The 22,773-nt window shown below is 46.2% G+C and overlaps 2 protein-coding genes across 3 annotated transcripts in view; both read right to left on the minus strand.

The window, feature by feature from the left end:
- The window catches only part of DYNC1LI2 (dynein cytoplasmic 1 light intermediate chain 2), a 35,630-nt gene extending 17,569 nt beyond the window's left edge, over positions 1-18,061 (minus strand). For both annotated transcript variants that reach the window (XM_049786403.1, XM_049786402.1), the window contains exons 1-5: positions 17,955-18,061; positions 17,758-17,831; positions 15,734-15,850; positions 9,369-9,599; positions 564-733 (exon numbers count right to left, since the gene is read on the minus strand). In XM_049786403.1, coding sequence (XP_049642360.1) covers positions 564-733; positions 9,369-9,599; positions 15,734-15,850; positions 17,758-17,831; positions 17,955-18,061 — 699 coding nt within the window. The remainder of the gene's footprint in view (positions 1-563; positions 734-9,368; positions 9,600-15,733; positions 15,851-17,757; positions 17,832-17,954) is intronic.
- A 251-nt stretch (positions 18,062-18,312) lies between these two features.
- Positions 18,313-22,773, minus strand: part of TERB1 (telomere repeat binding bouquet formation protein 1) — a 46,755-nt gene continuing 42,294 nt past the window's right edge. Inside the window, exons 17-18 of the mRNA XM_049787416.1 lie at positions 20,819-20,992; positions 18,313-18,512 (exon numbers count right to left, since the gene is read on the minus strand). Coding sequence (XP_049643373.1) covers positions 18,313-18,512; positions 20,819-20,992 — 374 coding nt within the window. The remainder of the gene's footprint in view (positions 18,513-20,818; positions 20,993-22,773) is intronic.

The following is a 22,773-nucleotide window of genomic DNA, read 5'->3' on the forward strand; positions in this document are numbered from 1 at the left end:
TCATATTTAACAGTACTTTCTTTTTTTTTTTTTTTTTTTTTTTTTTTTGTGGTTTTTGGGTCACACCCGGCAGTGCTCAGGGGTTATTTCTGGCTCCAGGCTCAGAAATTGCTCCTGGCAGGCACGGGGGACCATATGGGATGCCAGGATTCGAACCGATGACCTCCTGCATGAAAGGCAAACGCCTTACCTCCATGCTATCTCTCCGGCCCCTTAACAGTACTTACTAACCTAATAAATGCAGTGCACCTGAATAAGCCCAATTCAGAAAGTCTTAGAAAGATACCTAATCAAAGCTTCTTTTTGTTTTTCTTTTCCGTTTCTGGGTCACACCCGGCAGCGCTCAGGGGCTACTCCTGGCTCTATGCTCAGAAATCACTCCTGGTAGGCTCGGGGGACCATATGAAATGCCGGGATTTGAACCACCATCCTTCTGCATGCAAGGCAAATGCCTTACCTGCATGCTAGCTCCCCGGCCCCTAATCAAAGCTTCTTACGCTCATTTTTAGAATTTCAGTGTCTACAACCAAACCCAGCTAAACTTACAATTCCATGGCACACACCTTTGTGCATACCACCAACACAGGAATCCCCAGATTATGTGTTAGCACGCTGTCACCAAGAGGCAGAGCTACATTTTCCTCGTCAGGTCCTGAGGTGAGAGGGCCCCTTCTTTGTGGGGAACCTTGACAACCTTCTTCAGGTTCAATATAGTCTTGAAAATCTTTCATAACTACAAGAGGAAAAAGAAAGTTCTTATTAATAAATGTATATGTATATGTTAGCTTTAGAAAACTAAGAGGTAACAACAAACCCCAAGCACAAAGTGTTGTGACAAAACTTTCCATCATACCTCCCTCAATACAAAGAATGTAAACTAGTAAAGCAAAACATAGACCTGTGGGTAACTGAGCAACACTGGTCAGAGAGCTCAGTTGATAAGGCCGTTCATTGTCTTGCATGTAGCTGCGTTGACCACGAGCCTGATTCAATTCCCAGTAATATGTATGGTCCCTGAGCACAAAATAGGCTCTTTTAGGTGCAGCCCAAAACTGGGGGGACAGGGGAGGGGTAACCCAACAACTTCAAAGACAGTCCTTGGACAGCTTTACTCATATTCAACTCTTAAACAAAGTTGTTCTTTTTAATTTTTCTTTTTTTTTTTTTGGGGGGGGGGGGGGCACATCCGCTGAGCTCAGAGGTTACTCCTGGCTCTGAGCTCAGAAATCACTTCTGGTGGGCATGGGTGAAAACAAGGGATACTGGGGGGCTGGAGCGATAGCACAGTGGGTAGGGTATGTAGCAGGTTGTGCCTTGCATGTGGCTGACCTGGGTTCAATCCCCAGCATCTCACATGATCCCTTAAGCCTGCAGGAGTGACTTCTGAGCACCACCAGGTGTGGCCCCAAAACAAACAAAAAAAAGGGGTGCTAGAGATCAAACCTGGATTGGCTATGTGCAAGGCAAGCAAACACCCTATCTGCTGTACTATCACTCTGGCCTTCAAGTTATCTTCTTTTAGGGGATATTGGGATTGGGGTCGAGAGGTAGGAAGGTAGGTGAATGGAAGGGCCTCCAGCATCCTGGGAACCAGTCTCTCCAATTATTCAGGGTGACCATGTAGTGCCAGCAATAATGGGACAGAGGCCTTAGCTAGAATGGCTCAAATGGCAGCACTGAGCTATCTACGTGGGCTGCTATGAACAGGCTTTAAAAACTCCACACTTCAAGGTTTCAATAGTTCCTTCTACAAAAATGTCATTTTTCTTGGGGCCGAAGGAGTGGAACAAGCGGTAAAGTGTCTGCCTTGCCCGTGCTAGCGTAGGATGGACCATGTTTTGATTCCCTGAAGTCCCATACGGACCTCAAGCCAGGAGCGATTTCTGAGCACAGAGTCAGGAGTAACCCCTGAGCATCACAGGGCGTGGCCCCAAAACCAAAAAAAAAAAAAAGTAATTTTTCTTATGTATCTTCCATTTCCAATAGAGCAGAATAATCCAACTGTTACCTCAGAGATAATAAGAAATAGACATAACTTATGAAATGCAAGGAATACCACATCAGAAATACTCAGTAAGAGGCTGGAGAGATAGGTTGGAGTAAAGCGTTTGCCTTGCATGCAGAAGGATGGTGGTTTGAATCCTGGCATCCCATATGGTCCCCTGAGCCTGCCAGGAGCAATTTCTGAGCATAGAGCCAGGAGTAACCCCTGAGCGCTGCCGATTGTGGCCCAAAAACCAACCCCCCCCCAAAAAAAAAAAGAAATAAAGAGGGCCTGGAGAGATAGCACAGAGGCGTTTGCCTTGCAAGCAGCCGATCCAGGACCAAAGGTGGTTGGTTCGAATCCCGGTGTCCCATATAGTCCCCCGAGCCTGCCAGGAGCTATTTCTGAGCAGACAGCCAGGAGTAACCCCTGAGCACCACCGGGTGTGCCCCCCCCCCCCAAAAAAAAAAAAGAAAGAAAGAAATACTCAACAACTGGATAATTCAACACCCAGATTGGGTTGAAGGCTAACTGGGCTACTACTAGCCCTGCCTGGCAGCACCGGGGGAGGACCATACACTGCCAGGGTCTGAACTCAGTCACCTGAGCAGGTGCCCAACTGTGCAATGTAAGCATGAGGAGTGGGGTTGGATCCATCCACTATGATCTGAATTTGCACAGAAATCTTATTCTTGTGAACTCAGTCTCAAGTGGGGGATCCCTGAGCCACCAATGCAGTATCCACAGATTTGATCCTATCTAACACAAAAAGGGGTCAGGGTACAATATACCTCCCCCTTTTTGGGTTTTTGGGCTGCACTCAGCAGTGATCAGGGTAACACAAGACTGTACTCAGACATCACTTCTGGCAGGCTCAATATAGGGACAATATGGGATGCTGGGGAGGTGACCCAGGGGTTTGATTAAGACACCTGTGACAAGGAGGTGGGGAGGGCATTTGCCTTGTATATGCCTGACCTGGATGTAATCCTGAATCCTGGCACCCTATATGGTCCCGACCCTGCTAGGAATGATTCCTGAGCACAGAGCCAGAAGTAAGTCCTGACTACTTTCAGCACCCTGACCATTGCCTCTGTGTGTGTGTGTGTGTGTGTGTGTGTGTGTGTGTGTGTGTGTGTGTGCTTAAGAGAAAGAGAGATTTGTCATCAAGCCCACTGTGTGTGTGTGTTTAAGAGAAAGAGAGATTTGTCATCAAGCCCACTGTGTGTGTGTGTGTGTGTGTGTGTGTGTGTGTTTAAGAGAGATTTGTCATCAAGCCCACTGACAGGCACACTTCAAAGTTTGTCAGGCCACAGAAGACATATTTTCTTTATTATTTATTTACTTAGTCTTATTTTGGGGTGACACCTAGCATCATTCAGGGGTTACTGACAGGCACACTTCAAAGTTTGTCAGGCCACAGAAGAAAGACATATTTTCTTTATTATTTATTTACTTAGTCTTATTTTGGGGTGACACCTACCACCATTCAGGGGTTACTCCTGGCTCTGCTATCAGAAATTACTCCTGGGGCTGGAGAGATAGCATGGAGGTAAGGTGTTTGCCTTGTATGCAGAAGGACGGTGGTTTGAATCCTGGCATTCCACATGGTCCCCCAATCCTGCCAGGAGCAATTTCTGAGCATAGAGCCAGGAGTAACCCCTGAACGCTGCCAGATGTGGAAACCCCCCACAAAAAAGAAATTACTCCTAGTAGGCTCATTCCATATGGAATGTCGGGGATCAAACCCAGGTTGGTTGTGTGCAAGGCAAATGCCCTACCCGCTGTGCTATCCCTCCAGTCCACAAAGACATATTTTAAAGCTGGATACTCTATACCTAACAGGACTAAAGAACCAGAGACCTTTTACTGTTACCCTAGCAAGCTCCTGAAGCAAATATGAAGCTACTTGACAAAAAAATAGACCAGAAGCCAGGGAGAAGCTCAAAAGGCTAGAGAGCATGCTTTACCCACGGAGGTGTCTGGGTTTGATCCCCAACATAGACAATCCCCTGAGCACTGATGAAAGCTACCCCTAGACAACAAACCAGCAGCAGTCAATACTGGGTGTGACCTGAAATCACCTCCAAAAGAAAAACAAAAAATTGTAACTAAATTCTAACGTGTATTTCATCCTTTTTTTTTTTTTGGTGCCAGAGCCCAAATCCAGGGAAGCACGTGTTCCATACTGACCTATATCACCAGCTCTCTCTAACTTCTCCAACTCCACTTGGCCATAAAATCCCACTGCTACTTTTCTTTTCTCACCTTTTCTTCCATCTCAGCAATCACCCATTGGTTGCACATTTCTGAGAAAATCCCAGAGACAGCACCTAATCTTTCCCCTCTACATAAGCATGTAAGTTCCTGAGCAGAGACAGGAAATGTGGAATCTATACTATGACACCGCCCACCAGGGGCTGCTTTGCCTATACCAGCTAATGCTCAACTCTCTCTGGTGGATCCAACAGCTGCCACAGAACAGAAGAACAAGCTCTCTCAGTGCAGTGGGCTGGATGGAGGAGTTGGATTAGATTCTAGCTGGGCAACTGTCCTTCACTCACTCACATTCTAACTTGAGCCAACCAAGTTTGCAGAGGACTCTGAGTAAGAGGCAGGCCAATGGCCTTAGGAAAACGTTGACACCAGCTCTCCTACAGCTTGCCACACAGTTGTGATTGCCATTTCAAACTGGCCCCGTTCCTGAGGTGAATGAGATGACCAGGCATGACGTGGTTCTAGCAACTGCTAGATGCCATTTGCTACCTTCTGATAGCTCTCCTTAGAACCAAACCAAATTTTGAGACTACACTTGCAGCCTCTTAAGCGTGTGTCCTTCCACCTCTGTCTTCCTCCCTGCTGCTGCCTGGCCCAGAAGCTAAGGCTAGAGATCCAGCTGGCAGGAGGAATAGCACCACACCCTTGAGAGAGATGACAGCACAGTAAGCATAGAGGAGCCCGGAACAGTCCTCCTGCAGCTCCCTTCCAGGCTGAAGTGCCTCCCTTTGGGTTTCATCCACCATTGTCTGGGCGCTAGCCAGAACATTTTTGTGTCATATTTATAGTTTTGTGTCACATGCAGCTGAATCTCACCTTAACTGACACGACACCAATGGCTAAGACCACAAACTAAATCAGCAAGTCATGGGAGCACAATTGTATTATCTGTTGTAGAGATCTCAAAGCCTGATGAGAAAATAAGAGCCATAGTTAAGATAACCCTCAACCCCAACCTGTTTTTCTGGGGTGGGGGGAATATTCTTGGCATTGCTCGAGGCCATATGAAGTGCTGGGGATGTAAATAACATTAGCCACATATAAGGGAAGAGCCTTACCTGCAGCACAGGCTCTCTTCACCCCACCCCCAGCTTTTTTTTTTTTTTTTTTCTGGGCTAAATCTGCAATTGCTCAGGAGCTATTCTCAGCTCTATCCTTGCTGGGCTGCTCTTGGTGGTGTCCTGGACTGAAATGGGTTTCCCTCATGGCAAACATGTACTCTAATCTTCTGAACTATCTCTCAGTCCACCATCTCTCTTGTTTACGAGTAAACAATGTTTTTTTTTTTTTGGGGCCACACCCGTTTGACGCTCAGGGGTTACTCCTGGCTATGTGCTCAGAAATCGCCCCTGGCTTGGGGGGACCATATGGGACGCCGGGGGATCGAACCGCTGTCCGTTCCTTGGCTAGCGCTTGTAAGGCAGACACCTTACCTCTAGCGCCACCTTCCCGGCCCCAGTAAACAATGTTTTAAAAATGTTTTAAAAAATGTTTTCTCATTTTTGGGTCACACTGGGCTGTGCTCGGCATTGGTTGGCTTGGAGACCGTATGCAGTTCTGACGATTGAATCTGGGTTGCCTACATGAAAGCAAGCACTTTACCCGCTGTACTGTTACTCCAGCACAGATCTAATTAAAAAAAAAAAAAAGTAGCGAATTTAAAAATCAGGTTCAGAAGCTGAAATCTCTAGTGCACTCACCCACTAATCTGGTTATGATGTTTAAATAAGCAGTAAAAGAAAAACAGTTCTTAAGTTTCAGAACTATTCTGGGAAGCTCTCTTTAGGGTCTCTATTTCAAGGAAAATGAGGCATTATCTAGAAAGGTCAGTGGTTGAAGAGAGACGAGCTGGGCTGCATAACAATTACTGTAGCACATGTGTGGGTGACCTAAGAAACACATGCACACAGCCATGAAAGAATCTGATGAGAAATGGTCTTTTAATTAATGTGGAATGAAAGTGTGATGCAGCTGGAATAAAAAAACACATCAAGAAGCCTGATCTGAAAAGCACTGTAACATTTCTGAACTCTTTGGCAGTAAGTGTGAAGATCCTGTGTGCCATGTCCCAGAAGCCCTTATTAATTCACTAAAGACAATGATGTCATCCTGGGGAAATAAATAAGACAGCTGAGCCAAACTCGCCCGCCAAGGCCGCCACTGCTGCTGCTGCCACAGATCCAGCCCTGCCCCTCCCATTTCCCTGGCAAGTGGACAGAAGTTGACGCAATTGCATCGGAACAAGAGAAAAGAAAAACAAGACTCTTAACCACACCACTTTAAGGGTAAAACTAAAATAAACTTCCTTTATATTGAAAGTGTTTTTTTGACTTGACATTATCAAGTTTAAAAGGGCCTTTCAAAAAAAAAAAGGAGGGGGGTCTTTCATTTTAATTAAAAACAAAAAACAGGGCCCGGAGAGATAGCACAGTGGCGTTTGCCTTGCAAGCAGCCGATCCAGGACCAAAGGTGGTTGGTTCGAATCCCGGTGTCCCATATGGTCCCCCGTGCCTGCCAGGAGCTATTTCTGAGCAGAGAGCCAGGAGTAACCCCTGAGCATCGCCGGGTGTGGCCCAAAAACAAAAAAAAAAAAAACAAAAAAAAAACCAAAAAACAGGACCCGGAGAGATAGCACAGCAGCGTTTGCCTTGCAAGCAGCTGATCCAAGACCAAAGGTGGTTGGTTCGAATCCCAGTGTCCCATATGGTCCCCCGTGCCTGCCAGGAGCTATTTCTGAGCAGACAGTCAGGAGTAACCCCTGAGCACCGCTGGGTGTGGCCCAAAAACCAAAAAAACAAAATAGAAAAACAAAAAACAAATAACTTCTTATTTCCTAAAATTGTATCTGCTGGATTCCAAAAAGAACTAATGTAAGAGCTGAAACATTCATCTTAAAATTGTGTGTGTATGTATGTATGTGTGTGTGTGTGTGTGTGTGTGTGTGTGTGTGTGTGTGTGTGAGAGAGAGAGAGAGAGAGAGAGAGAGAGAGAGAGAGAGAGAGAGTTGGTGTTGCTGGGGACCAAAATCTAGGGGTCATACTGCAAGGTAAATGAATACTCTACTGGTTGAGTCACCTCCCAAACCAAATATGTCTGTTTTTTGGTTTGTTTTTGGGCCACACCCGGCAGCGCTTAGGGGTTACTCCTAGCTGTGCACCAAGAAATTGCTCCTGACAGGCTGGGGGACCATATGGGATATCCAGAATCGAAACCGGGTCTGTCCCAGGTTGGTCACGTGCAAGGCAAACACCCTAGCATTGTGCTATCACTCTAGCCTATTTAGGATTTTCTTTAAACCTGCCAACTACAGATCTTGCCTGGCCCATAGGAATTCCAGGTCTAAGAACTCAAGATATAGAATAAAGTCTCCATAACATTAAGTAATAACAGAACAGTAAAACAGATACACAGGAACTGATAAGATTCTGAGGTGTTAAAGAACCATTGCGTCTAGGGTCAGAGCAACAACACAAAAGTAGGACATTTGCCTTGCATGCAGACAACCCAGGATGGAACTAGGTTCAATCCCCGGCATCACATATGGTCCCCCTAGCCTGCCAGGTGAGATTTCTGAGTGCAGAGCCAGGAGTAATCCCTAAGCACTGCCAGGTATAAAAAAAAGAACCATTGCGTCATAATGCATGTACTATCTCTGGTCCAAGAACGTTCTTTTTAAAAAAACAACCAATAAAGTAAGAATCCAGGGGCCAGAGAGATAGCCCAGTGGTAGGCGTGCTTGCCTTGCATGTGGCTAACACAGGGCAGACCCCGGTTTGATTCCTGGCATTCCATATGGTCCCCGAGCCTGCCAAGAGCGATTTCTGAGCACAGAGCCAGGAATAACCCCTTAGCGCTGCCGGGTGTGACCCAAAAACAAAACAAAAAAAGGGATCCGCTACCTTCAACTATGACATTTAAGATAAAGATTACTTGAAATACTTTCTGACTACTGAATTTATAAGAACTGAAAATAACAGTGAAAACAAAACACAAACATTCTGCCATAAAGGGAACCTTTATAGGCTCGTGACACTATTAGTAGAATGATTCAAAGAAACTAGTGAGGTTGGCATGGTGTAGCAGCATTGCAAATATACAAGAACACTATTGGTGCAATTGTAAAAAAAAAATTTTTTTTTTGTGGTTTTTGGGTCACACCTGGCAGTGCTCAGGGGTTATTCCTGGCTCCATGCTCAGAAATTGCTCCTGGCAGGCACGGGGGGGGGGGGGGGGGGGGGGGGGGGGCATATGGGACGCCGGGATTCGAACTGATGACCTTCTGCATAAAAGGCAAACGCCTTACCTCCATGCTATCTCTCTGGCCACGCAATTGTAAAAATTAAATTACAACCTTCCCCCCCAAATACCCATAGAATCCCCATACCAGAAAACTAACATCTCAGGGCTGGAGTGGTAATACAGTGGGAAAGATGTTTGACTTATATACGGCTGACCCAGATTTGATCCCTGGCATCCCTATGGTCCCTGCCAGGAGTGATTCTTGAGTGCAGAGCCAGGAATAATCCCTGAGCCCAAAAACAAAAACAAGGAAAGGAAGACTATTTACCTCTCTCTCCACTCCCCAATCTCCCATAAGAGAGCAGTGGATTTCCCAACTGAGAAAGCTCTATTTAGGGATCTGAGAGATTGCTGAGAGAGGAATTGCTCAGGCTTTGAATGTGTGAGCCCTAACAGGGTACTGGTTTCCCTTAATCATCATTAGTTAAATTCTGGTCATCCCCAGCACTGCCAGGCCTGAGTACCTAAACTTCAGGTACATAAGGCTGGGCTGAATATAGCTTAGAGTAGCCCTCAGGCTCCTGAATATAGATAGGGAGACCCTTTCCTGGAACTTTTTTTTTTTTTTTTTTTTTTTGGTTTTTGGGTCACATCCAGCAGCCCTCAGGGGTTACTCTTGGCTCTATGCTCAGAAATCTTGGGGGACCATATGGAATGCTGGGATTCGAACTACCGACCTTCTCCATGCAAGGCAAATGCCTTACCTCCATGCTATCTCTCTGCCCCCCCCCTTTCCTGGAACATAAAAAAAAAAAAGGGGGGGAAAAAATGGAAAAAAGAAAAGAAAAGAAAGTTTTGTTTTACTTACACTTTTGTTCCAGCTCCCTCATTTTCTCTGGTGGAATTTTCATTTTATCTATGTGCTCACGTAAAACACTAGCCCATTTCTGTAGTGATTCCATCACAGTCCAAGGCCTAGACATGTCAGCTACAAAAATGACCAGAGTCTCCGGCAAGGTTTCAGCAGTAACTGCAAACTTCAGTAGGCCTTTGTGGTATAGGTCTCCATCCAGAATCCATACATTACAGCGCGTGTGATCTAAGGGAAAAAAAGAAGTTCAGTTATTACTTGACAATGACAGGTAGCATAGCTAGTAAGAGTCACCTAAGAAACCATCTGCAGGTGAGAGTTCCAGAAAGAAATCTTAAGTACCCAATAGACAGCAATCCTTAAACTGTCCTTTCTTCCTTCCTTCCTTCCTTCCTTCCTTCCTTCCTTCCTTCCTTCCTTCCTTCCTTCCTTCCTTCTTCCTTCCTCCTTCCTTCCTTCCTTCCTTCCTTTCCTTCCTTCCTCCTTCCTTCCTGCCTTCCTACCTACCTTCCTGCCTTCCTACCTACCTTCCTTCTTATCTACCTACCTACCTACCTACCTACCTACCTACCTACCTACCTACCTACCTACCTACTTACCTACCTACCTACCTACCTACCTACCTCCCTTCTTTCTTTTCCTCCTCTCTCCCTTCCTTCCTTTCTTTATCTCCCCCTCTCCTTTTCTTTTTCTTTTTTTTGGTTTTTGGGCCACACCCGACAATGCTCCTGGCTGTCTACTCAGAAATAGCTCCTGGCAGGCACGGGGGACCATATGGGACACCGGGATTCGAACCAACCACCTTTGGTCCAGCATCGGCTGCTTGCAAGGCAAACGCCGCTATCTCTCCGGGCCCTTTCCTTTCTTCCCGTCCCTCCTTTCCTTTCTTTCCCTTCCTCCCTCTCTCCCTTCCTTCCTTCCTTTTGGTTTTTGGGCCACACCAGGCTGTACTCAGAGGTTATTCCTGTCTCTGCACTCAAAAATTTGCTCTATAAGTGGTCACGGGATCATATGGGATGCTGGGAATCAAAACCAGGTGTGTCCTGGATTGACCATGTGAAAGGGAAACACTTTACCACTGGGCTATCTCTCCAGCCCCTGAACTATCTAGATTTCAACATTTTACATTTATCATAATAATGAATCCACATCTAAGAATCTCTCAGCTACTTAGAAGTAAAGAGTAAAAGTAATTTTAACTTTCCCATAAGAACCAAGATACGATAAATGGTTGGAAGGTTGGTACAGTAGGTAAGGTGCTTGCCTTGCACATGGTCCACCTGGTTCAATCTCCAGTATCTCATTTGGTTCCTGTGCACAGGAGCAATTCTGGTAGTGCAAAATCAGAAGTAACCCGAGCACTGCTGGGTGTGGCCACCCACCCCAAAAACAAACAAACCATGCCAAAAGATGACAAAACTTACACAGGGCCAGAGTAATAGTTCAGTGGGTAGGGCATTTGCCTTGCTCACAGCTGACCCAGGTTTGATCCAACACCTTATGTTGTCTGGAAACACCATCAGAAGTGATTCCTGAGCAGAGTCAGGAGTAAGCCTTAGGCACAGCTGGATTTGGCCCTCTCACTGCCCTGCTAATAAAATAAAACAAAGCCTACAAATGTTTGTGACCAATGGTGCCCTAGTCTAAATCATTCATTCTTTTAAGATACCAGAAATCTGTGAAGAGCAAGCTGTGCTGAAAAGCCTGCGGGCAGACAAGCTCTTCTTGTAGCAGTCACACTGCAGTACATTCACACAGTACAAAGGCTCCAGACACAGGACCTTTGTATTTAAGTACCAGGATAAAATTATAACTTTCATAAGGTGAGATATGAATTACTAGATGGCTACTTTTTGATTCACTCATGATATAAAGAGACCTTCCTTCCCTGCAATTTCTCTGGTACAATTTCTCTGGCTTAAGAATTATTTTTTTAAAGTACTCAGACAAAGAATTCCTACCCCCAAATAGATCATTTCATCTAAACCTTTCCCAATAAATCCCAAGAGGTCAGAGAGATAGTATAGTGGGTAGGAGGACACTTGCCTTCCATGTGGCTGACCTGGGTTCGATCCCCAGTACACTTGCCTTGCATGTGGCTGACCTGGGTTCGATCCTCAGTACGCTAAGCACCGCCAGTCCTAATTCCTGAGTTTAAGAGTAACCCCTGAGCATTAGCTTCCCCCTCAAAAAACCAGAAAAAAAAAAAAAGCAAAACAAACAAACAAAAAAAAGCAAAACAAAAACTCCAATAACTTTCAATATTCAAATCTCCCCACACCCAGGGAGTAGGGACACATCCATTGTGATTGGACTGACCCCTGGCAGAGCTGAATATAGCTCTGGATGTGGAGAACATATACAGTGTCATGAATTTGAACTAGGACCAGCCACATGCAAAGAAAGCACATAATCCCTGTATCATCTCTTCATCCCCAACATATACTTTAAATGCATCTTCCATTAACTACCTTTTATGGATATGATGAATTCATTAAAAAAGGTTAAGCACATTGTATGCTACAGTGGAAGTGAAGCTCTTAGATGTTAATGCTCGCCTCTAGCTAGTTCCTTGTTTCAGTCTTTTTACCCACTGCCCACCACACATATATTCCCATGTGCCTGAAGACCACATGCTGCCACCAATGTGACAAACAGACGCCTCCAATGCTGAGACATCCGGCCTTGACATGTGACGCCCCACCAAAAAACAAGAGAAGCCAGAGACTATCTTCTCCATAGGTTATTGCCTGTAAATCTGTAACACACTAAAAAACTAGGCCAGGAGTTAGAGCTTATGCTTTGCATGTGGAAGCCCTATGCCCAATCTCCAGCACTTCATGGTTCTCTGAACACTACTAAATATATAGAACCCCAACCAATCATGGCTGGGTCAGAGATGTGGTTTAAGTCCTAAGAACTCACATTTTGCACAGTTCATGCCTCAAGTTTCATCCCCAGCATCACAGGTTCCTCAACCCCTTTCCACTGCTGGGTTTAGCCTTGGTGACTACTCCCGAGTACTGCCATCAGTGCCTTCCCAACAACAACAACAACAACAACAACAAAAGACCAGAGCTGAAAGATATAATTAACCACATGTAAGGACAACTCTCCCATCAAAGAGGAACTATGCAAGTAGGTGGCCTTAAAAAAATATTTCCTGGGCCCGGAGAGATAGCACAGCGGTGTTTGCCTTGCAAGCAGCCGATCCAGGACCAAAGGTGGTTGGTTCGAATCCTGGTGTCCCATATGGTCCCCCGTGCCTGCCAGGAGCTATTTCTGAGCAGACAGCCAGGAGTAACCCCTGAGCATCGCCGGGTGTGGCCCAAAAACCAAAAAAAAAAAAAAAAAAATATTTCCTAAGTGCAGAGAGTAAGAAAATTTTAATTGTCTGGGAGGCCTAGGGCTACCACTGGCAGGGCTGGGGAAGGGGGCTGCAGAGTTGAGACTTACATTTAAGTCCTCACACAAGAATTGAGCCACATCTCTGGCCCCAATCAAAGAGGCTTTTTAAAATACTCTTAAGGAATATGAAATAAAGGTCATCGTGCACTTCAATTTAAAGGTAACTGAACATGGTCAATATGATGCAGAGATATGCTTGCATCTGAAAACAGAAGTGGCTACAGAAAATTACAGAGTATATAATTTTTTGTTCTTTCTTTCTTTCTTTTTTTTGTTTTTTTGGGTCATATCCGGCAGCACTCAGGGGTTACTCCCGGCTCTATGTTCAGAAATCACTCCTGGCAGGCTTGGGGACCATATGGGATGCCAGGATTCGAATCACCGACCTTCTGCATGCAAGGCAAGCACCTTACCTCCATGCTATCTCTCCGGCCCCATTTTTTTTGTTGTTGTTCTTTCATAAGGTAATAGACTAGATGGAGGCTGGAGAGATAGCTCAATGGACTCAGTCCATGCTTTATATGCAGGAGATCCAGGTTTGATCTCCTGTACCAATGGTTTCTACAAAGCATCACCAGTGTGATTCCAAGCACAGAGCTGGGAGTAGCCCTCGAGCAATGCCATATGGACCCATAAACAAAAAAGGTATTGGGGCCGGAGCAATAGCAGAGCAGTAGGGTATTTGCCTTGCATATGGCCCATCTGGGTTGGACCTGGGTTCGATCCTCGACATCCCATATGGTCCTCCAAGCCTGCCAGGAGCAATTTCTGAGCAGTGCCAAGAGTAAACCCCTAAGCACCACCAGTGTGGCTCAAAACCCAAACACCCCCACCCCAAAAGGGTACCAGAGCTACTCTGCATGTTGGGCACTTAGTCACACCTGATATAAGCTACCTCGAATTCTGTCAACCTAAAAAGGAGGTACTGCTACTCATTTCTACTAACAAAACAACAATGAACCAGATACAGGTCAGGTGGTTAGGTCAATTATGACAGTTGGGAATGGAATTTTGAACCCAGAATTCAAAGCTTCCCCCAAACAATGTGTTCCCCAACACCAATCCTAGTGCACTTGGGCAGACACCTAAATACATCTGTTGCTCTTACCACTGGGTGTACCTACCTTCCCCATCCTTAGGGTATGCTCAGCAAGGCAAAACAGCCAAGGAGGATGAGGAGTCCCTGGGGCAAAACAGCCACTAAGTTACAATCAATACAATGTAAGTCTCAGACTTTAAAAAGAAAGTCTTATCTCAAACCCTACTCAACAACTAAGAAATTATAGACTTAAAGTGCTAGAAAGAACTTGGGACCTGCCACATGTTAGCAATAGGGAAAAAGGGAACTAGAAGTGACAGAATTTGCTCCCTTATATAATAGCCTTTATGCTCAACAGGCAGGAAAAGCCAAATAAAGAAATGTAACAGACGGTTTATCTTTAGACTGAAAAGATAACATTCCTATAAAAAGACCTATCAGACCTATACTTCAAAAGGTTTCACATAAAGCCTAAAAGTTTAGGGGAGATAACTCAAAGGGCAGAGCACATGCCTGATATGAACATGGTCTGGGGTTTGATCCCTAGCACTACAGACACCCCAAGCACATCCATGTATGGCTATTGAAGTGCTCAGCACAGTCAGCTGGAGCGGTACATCACTGAGTGTGCCTACCTACACTCAGACCATCACTAGGAATAAATCCAACCTCCAGATATGCTGGGGAAAGCTCCCCATTCTCAGCAAACCTCCCCAAACAGAAAAACAAATCTGTATAAAGGAGGCATTACTGAGTACTGGTAACCAAAACCCACCATTCCAATGCAACTCAAATATATGTAAAGAATCTTAAAATGATATCCTAATTACACTGGAGATAGAAACTACATTTATATCTTTTAGAGATAAAAATTTAAGACATTATCATCTATGAGCTCAAATCTCACCACTGAAAGAAACACAGGAAACCAGTATTTTTAATCTGCTAAGAGAAAACTCTCTTATGAAAATCTATTAAATCTGGTATTCTCTGAATCACACCATTTTCAAGTTTTGTAGAGGAACAATGATACCTACAAGAGTCTGCCAAATGTTTCTCTCAAAGGAAAGTCCAAAAGCTTAAAAACATCTTTATGTGCATCTGACTTTATCTTTGGTAGCTCTTTTTAAGTGGGAGCTATGTAAAACAGCAGCTGACAGTGCCACTTCCCATTATAAGACACAGACATTATCTATTTCCAGAATCTAAAATTTTTTTGGACACACCCAGAAGCACTCAGAAATTTCTGAGGCGCAAGCCAGGAGTAATCTGAGTGCTGACGGATGTGGCCCTGGCAGGCTTAGAGGACCATACAGGTAACAGGGATCTAACCTGGGTCGGCCACATATAAGGAAAATGCCATACTCACTGCGCTATAACCTCTATGGCCCCCAAGAGAGTCTAAATTCTTTAAAATAAGCAACATTAAGGGGCCAGAGTGACAGTACAGATGTAGGGCATTTACCCTGCACATGGCCGACTGGGACTGATCCAGGTTCTATCCCCAGCTCCCATATGGTTCCCCAAAACTACCAGGAGTGATTTCTGAGCATAGAGCCAGAAGTAGCCCCTGAGCGCAACTGGGTGTATCCCAACCCTCAAAAAAAAAAAAAAAAAAAAAAAGGGCCCAGAGAGATAGCACAGTGGTGTTTGCCTTGCAAGCAGCCGATCCAGGACCAAAGGTGGTTGGTTAAAATCCCGGTGTCCCATATGGTCCCCCGTGCCTGCCAGGAGCTATTTCTGAGCAGACAGCCAGGAGTAACCCCTGAGCATCGCCGGGTGTGGCCCAAAAACCAAACCAAAACAAAAACAATTTAAAAAGAAATAAGCAACATTAAGCCTGGACATACTCCAGAGGTGCAACCAAGGAATGTGACATGCACAAACCCCTTTCTATGGAACAGGCTTCACTTACCATCACGGTCCTCGTCATGGACACTGAGGTAGAGATACTCCAGGCCTCTTCCTTTTTTGCCATGCTCAGCTCCCTGAAGTTTAGTCATGAGGGTTGTTTTACCAGAACCATCTTCACCTATAAATGATGTATGAAGGCAATTACACAGATTAGTGAGGCAAGCTTGGGAAGTTGTGACATTCACACACAAAGACTTTCACACAAAGCCTACTGCTGAAGTCTCCGGCATTCGTAAACAAAGCAGACTGTAAGAGTGCTGTAAGAGAGAGCAGTGGGGGAAGACAGCGAATTCCAAAGATCTAAAATAACATTCTACTGGAAAAGAAATCCTTACTTCACAAGAGAAGGAATAGGGCAGATCCACAAGTGCTGCCTATAGTGTATAAAATACGTATTTGGAGAGCGAAAAATAAAAAGCTTTTACAAAAAAAGGGCAGGAAATCATAAAAATGTAATTAAGCTGAAAGACCAGCAACTCCAAACTAAAAGGAAAAGCCCGAAGCTGCCACACAATCATGAAGAAAGGAAGCTATTATTCACTTTTTATTTCAGTACAACTCTTTCGGAAGCAACCTGAAGGCTAAGAAACTGCTGAAAATAATTACAGACCTAAGCCAAACTCTCAAGCACAATCTCAATAATTATCAAGCAACTCATCTTCCTCCACCCAACTAATCCTTCCCCCCAAGAAAACCTTAAACATCAAGAAGAATGTCGCTGGACACCCCTGGGACTTAATGACATGGAATTAGAGAATACAAGAAGCAAAAGAATTCCACAGATCAAAAGCGTCCTCCTCCATCCCTCTGTCCCATGGCGAGCACTTTCATCCTGAGCCACCAGCCACTCCGCTGCCAGAGCTCTCTAAAACACAGATCTGGTGATAGTCAACACCCACATCTGGAAGATGGCGAAGAGTCTTCTATCACTATGGCTGTCATCAGAAACAACACACTCCTTTAAATACCAGTGTGGAGAGCCAGAGGGATAGTAGTGCCAGGGTTAAGACACTTGCTTTTGCACATGGCTTACCGGGTTCAATCCCTGGTAACACATATGGTCCTCTATGCCCCATCAGGTGTGATACCTGACCAGAATCAGGAGTAAGATCCAACCACTGCTGAATGTGGTCCCAGAAACAAAACAAAAAGCACAGGAGGAAAACCACCAAGGTGGAGAGTCTCAGAAAATTAGGGAACGGGGTGAAATAAATGGTCCCAAAGAATTGGGACCTTCTGGAAGATGCACCAATCAGTTCTTGAGCCTGCCATAACCTGTCTCAGTATATTTGATGGGTCATCCAGCAAGGAGATTCTGAAAGTCTGCCAAGCCACCACACCCTCCTGTCATCATCACAGGCCTGGTGCAAATACTGACTTTCTGAGTTCCTGTGTTTGTTTACCTGCATGCTTAAACACACCCAAGCTCCAAATTTCACCACAACACGGGGAAGTTTAAAGCACTCACAACAGTTTGCCTGTGAGCCTCTCCAAGTATTGGAGTCAGCAAGCAACCCTCTCCAGCCCAGCCCTAGTCTGAGATTCCCAGAGGCACTGTGCACTAGAAATGCCAGGCCGAAAAGACCCCCTTCCACCAAACAAATCTGCTAGAAGAATGGAGCCTGTCACACTCCACCTGGATGAAGACCCCGAGCCTAGGGAGGTTAAGGACCTGATCCATGCATGCATTCATTCATTCCTCCAGCAAGGAGGTATGAAGGCCAGTTCCAAGGGAGGGCAACACTTCGGGCTTGCTGTCAAGCCAGAGTTCAGTCGCTGAGACCTCAGTCTGGGCAGTGCGCTCGCCTGGCTCCGAGGCCGCCTCCTCCCTACAACCTTCCTCCGCTCATCCGGTTCCCTGGGCGCGCCCAGAGCCAGGCGCGCCAGCATCACCAGCCACCGCACTCCGCCGGGGGCCACGTCCCTGCGCGGCTGCCCAAATGCCATGGGACCAGCGCTGGGGTTCCCCGCCCGCGGGCATCGCCCATCCCCGCTCCCAGGGCACCGCCCCATCGCCGCGCTCACCGAAGACCAGGATGTTCTTGCCCGACGGCAGCTTGGACCGGGCGCGCGTGGACACCTCGCTCAGGATCGAGGACCTGGGGACGGGGAGAGAGGGACAATGCAAGGCGGGCGGGCGGGCGGCCGGACCCGGCAGCTAGCCCGGAGGATCGTGCCCCACCCACCCCACCCCCGTCCGGCCCGGCTGCCCCGGCGCTCACCAAAGGCTCTGGCCCTCTTCCTCCTCACTCGTTAGGTCGCCGGCGGCCGCCACCGCGGGCCCGTTGGGGCCCAGCAGCAGCTTCTTCTCCACCCCCACCGGCGCCATCTTGCCAACTGCAGCCACAAAGAGGGCCGGGCCTTCCCTGGGGCCCGGCGAGGCCCCGCGAGGACCCCGGAGGGGCTGCCCGCCGCGCGCCTGCCGCCGCCTCGCGCTGCGCCTCCCGCTGCCCGCCTCGCAGGGCTCGCAAGACTGCCGCTCTGTGTCGTGACGAGCCGCTCTTTCGCTGTAGCTGGGATCTGCGCGATCGTCCAGAGGCCACGGAAGGGAAGCGGGAGGTGGCAGCAGTCAGGCGGCCGCTAGGGCAGCCCTGCGCCAGGAAGCGGCAGCGGCAGCCGTCGGCTCGGAAGGGCGCTCTCGGGCGTCCCCTGCAGGTCGAGCGGCGCAGTGACAGTGTCAGTGGCAACCCCGCCCGAGTTCCCCGGTCCCGGGTCCCCGCAGCGCAGTCGGGGGCGGGGTGAGGAGGAGGACACGGGGGGCGCCGGCGACCAGGTGGGGACTCATTCACAACGTCCAGGTTTGGCGATGAGAGTAGCCCCAGAGTCCCGCCACTTAGCTAGCTCCCATCATCGTACGTGACGCGTTATCTCACTGAAATCTTATCTAACCCTTTCCCTGAAAGGGGACTAGAAGGGCAGGAAGCTTAAGAAACTCATCCAGGGCCGGGCGGTGGCGCTGGAGGTAAGGTGCCTGCCTTGCCTGCGCTAGCCTAGGACGGACCGCGGTTCGATCCCCCGGCATCCCATATGGTCCCCCAAGAAGCCAGGAGCAACTTCTGAGCGCATAGCCAGGAGTAACCCCTGAGCGTCACAGGGTGTGGCCCAAAAACCAAAAAAAAAAAAAAAAAAAAGAAACTCATCCAGGGTCCAGAGAGAGCACGGCGGTAGGGCGTTTGCCTTGCACGCGGCCGACCCGGGAGGAACCCGGTTCAATTCCTAGCACCCGTCTGGTCCCCCATCCTGCCAGGGGCGATTTCTGAGTGCAGAGCCAGGAGTGACTCCTCAGCGCCGCTGGGTGTGGCCCAACAACTAATCCATCAATCAAGTTTAAAAAAGAAACTCATCCAGGGAGCCAATATCATTACCAACCCATTATTCCAAATCTTACTCACTGACCCATCTTAAATTTTATATTATGAAGCCTGCCATAATATTAATGTTACGCTTATAATATTATGAAGGCTTAATAAGGTCCCACATTGAAAGAATGGCTTTTACGGCCAGAGAGATAATACAGCAGGTATGATGCTGGCCTTGCAATAAGACCTGGGTTTGATCCTGGGGTGAACACATGTGGCCCCCAAGTCTAGCCAGGAGTAAGCTGAAACACAGCTGGATGTGGTCCCAGCTCACTAATTCACAACAATTGTTTAAACTTGACTCGTCCACTTGCCCCAGTTCCTCATAAATATCCTCAAATATATTTGAGGCCAGGAGAGAGTGCTGCCAGTAAAGTGCCTGCTTGCTTTGAGGCCAACACAAATTCAATTTCCGCTTGATGCACATGGGCCCATGAGCCCCACCAGGGGTCGCTTCTGAGTGATCCTCAGGATGAGACCAAGCTCAGCCAGCATTGGTCATCAACCTTCCCCCCACCACCCAACTCCAACCACAAACTTTTCAGGCCTTCTGGGGTCTTAGACTTCTGTTGTTGGGGCCATAACTGGTGGGCTCTATCCCGCCCCTACTGATTGTGCTGGGAGACAAAACTGTCTGGGCCTCCTGTGTACATGGCTTCTTTCTACTCTGCTCCTCAAACTATCCCTCTGGTCTACATAGTGATCTTTATTTTTGCTTTGGGCCTACCCAGGGGTTACTCCTGACTCTGCAGTCAGGAATTATTCCTGACAGGTTCAGGGGACCATATGAAATGCCAGGAATTGAACCTGGGTCAATCTCATGAAAGGTAAGCACCTTATCCATTGCACGTGTAACACTCTGGCCTCCTAGAAACTAATTTTTTTTTTTTTTTTTTTTTTTTTTGGTTTTTGGGCCACACCCGGCAGTGCTCAGGGGTGACTCCTGGCTGTCTGCTCAGAAATAGCTCCTGGCAGGCACGGGGACCATATGGGACACCGGGATTCGAACCAACCATCTTTGGTCCTGGATTGGCTGCTTGCAAGGCAAACGCCACTGTGCTATCTCTCCAGGCCCGGAAACTAATTTTTACAAGTTCTGAAAATCTGGTATTCTCTCTAGGTAAAAATACCAAAAATTCAAATATCTTATATAGTTCTCATTGCAATCTAATATCAATAATATTTAATTCTTTTCATTTTTGGATTTTGGGTCACACCCAGCAGCACTGGGGATCAAATACAAATCCATCCCGGTTCCGCCATGTGCAAGGCAAATAACCTACCGCTATGCTATCACTCTGTCCCAATATTTAAAATATTTTTAGGAGAGTCACAGACCTGTGCCCAGGCAAGCAAATTCAGAGCTCCTGCATGCAAAGTATCCCTCTGAGCCATTCCCTAATCCTCAAATGTTTAAAGGCTGATGATCTTTTCTCTGAATTCTATTCTTTGAGTATAAGAAAAAAACATAAGTATTATAAACAAACTTATAAAGGAGCTTTGTCTTACTAATATACATATCATTAAAATATATTTGTTCTAGGAATTATTTTAATAAATGAATCTCACCATCATATAAGCCATTTTATTACTAAATATCCCTGTTCCACATTCCTCAGCTCTTAAGAGTTTATTTCATGAGAAGAATAGTTTAACTTTGTATCTTCAAGCCACTGTATTTTGAGAATTGAAACTGAAAACTGACAAATCTAATTAAGAAATCACACTCTTGGAACGTTTGACCAGCTTGTGATATTTGTGCGCAAGGTCCACAGCTTTTCGTCCCTGCTGAAAAGGGAAAGACCACAGAATCGAATTCCAGTGATTTCCCATTTTTTTAACTCCATTGAAAAGGTAATTTACTTCTTCTTCAGTATAATTTTTACGTAGTCTTCTTTTTCCTGCAATTAATGAGAATTAGTGTATTAGTACTTGCTGAAAAAAAATCTTCTTGACACCCATGTAAGTGTTTAACTTATACCAGATATGAATGTTTTTTATTTTTATTTTTTTTTGTGGTTTTTGGGTCACACCCGGCAGTGCTCAGGGGTTATTCCTGGCTCCATGCTCAGAAATTGAGCCTGGCAGGCACAGGGGACCATATGGGACGCTGGGATTCGAACCGATGACCTTCTGCATGAAAGGCAAACGCCTTACCTCCATGCTATCTCTCCAGCCCCTAGATATGAATGTTATAGTGAGAAAACTCCAAGCCTAGACTACTCATTATATAAAAACCTACTTAAAGTCTTTTTTTGTTTGTTTGTTTTTGTTTTGGGGTCACACCCGAGACCGCTCAGGGGTTACTCCTGGATCCAGCTCAGGAATTTCTCCTGGCAGGCTCGGGGGACCATATGGGATGCTGGGATTCGAACCAATGACCTTCTGCATGAAAGGCAAATGCCTTACCTCCATGCTATCTCTCCGGCCCCCTACTTAAATTTTTTAAATAATCGAGTGCTTTCTATTAAGATAAATTGCTTTCACTGAGCTGTCAATAATTTAACTTGGGACTGGAGAGATAGCATGGAGGCAAGGCATTTATTTGCCTTTCATGCAGAAGGTCGGTGGTTCGAATCCTGGCATCCCATATGGTCCCTGAGCCTGCCAGGGGCAATTTCTGAGCGTGGAGCCAGGAGTGACCCCTGAGCGCTGCCGGGTGTGACCCAAAAAAACAAAACAAAACAAAAATTAACTTAATTCTTTTGTACCTACTGTAATATTACTTGTAATAGCTTTCAATCAAGAAACACAAAAATGTATAAACATCTGAGTGTTAATTCTCTCAACATTCTTGTGAGAATAGTTAACAAACTGCTTACCTATCTTATAGTTATAGTCTTCCCCAGGGACTCCATAACTTCATAGAATAAAAAAGAACACCAACACTTGTTACTTTAGAGATCCGTAATACTTAACAATATTTGTAAGACTAAGGTACATTTGAAATTTATTTTAAAATCATGTTCATGGGCTAGCGTGCTGATATAGCAGGCATGGTGCTTGCCTTGCATGCAGTTGAACTGGCTTTAATCCCTAGCACCTCACAGGGTTCCCCTGGCCCACTGGGAATGAGAGTGAGCCTTGATCACTATAGCACAGAGCCAGGAGTAAGCACTGCGTAAGCACTGCTGAGTGTGGCCCCAAAACACCATATAAATTATATTCACTGCCCATATGTTTGCTCAATTTTATTTAAAAAATAGGGGTACTTTTTGTAGCAGAAAGAATGCACATTTAGTATTTGAAAATACAAAAATATTTTCTGATGGTAATTATTCATAAATTGCTAAATTTTTTTTCATTCAGGACTGGAGAGATGTACAGCAGATAGGGTGCTTATCTTGAATGTAGCCATCCCAGGATCAATCCCCAGCATCCCATGTAGTCCCCCAAGCACTATTAGTAGTTCCTGAGTACAGAGCATCATCAGGTGAGTTGTCCAAAAAGCCAATATTTCCCCATTCATTGTGAATTCATGTTATAGAAGCTTAATTAAATTATTTAGAATGTTAAACTTCAGGGGCTGGAGCAGTGGTGCAAGCCATAGATCCCCCCAGCATTCCATATGGTCCCCCAAGCCAGGAGCAATTTCTGAGCGCATAGCCAGGAGTAGCCCCTGAGCATCACTGGGTGTGGACCCCCAAAACAAACAAACAGGGGCCAGAGAGATAGCATGGAG

The sequence above is a fragment of the Suncus etruscus genome, chromosome 14 (assembly GCF_024139225.1).
Source record: "Suncus etruscus isolate mSunEtr1 chromosome 14, mSunEtr1.pri.cur, whole genome shotgun sequence".
Taxonomy (NCBI): domain Eukaryota; kingdom Metazoa; phylum Chordata; class Mammalia; order Eulipotyphla; family Soricidae; genus Suncus; species Suncus etruscus.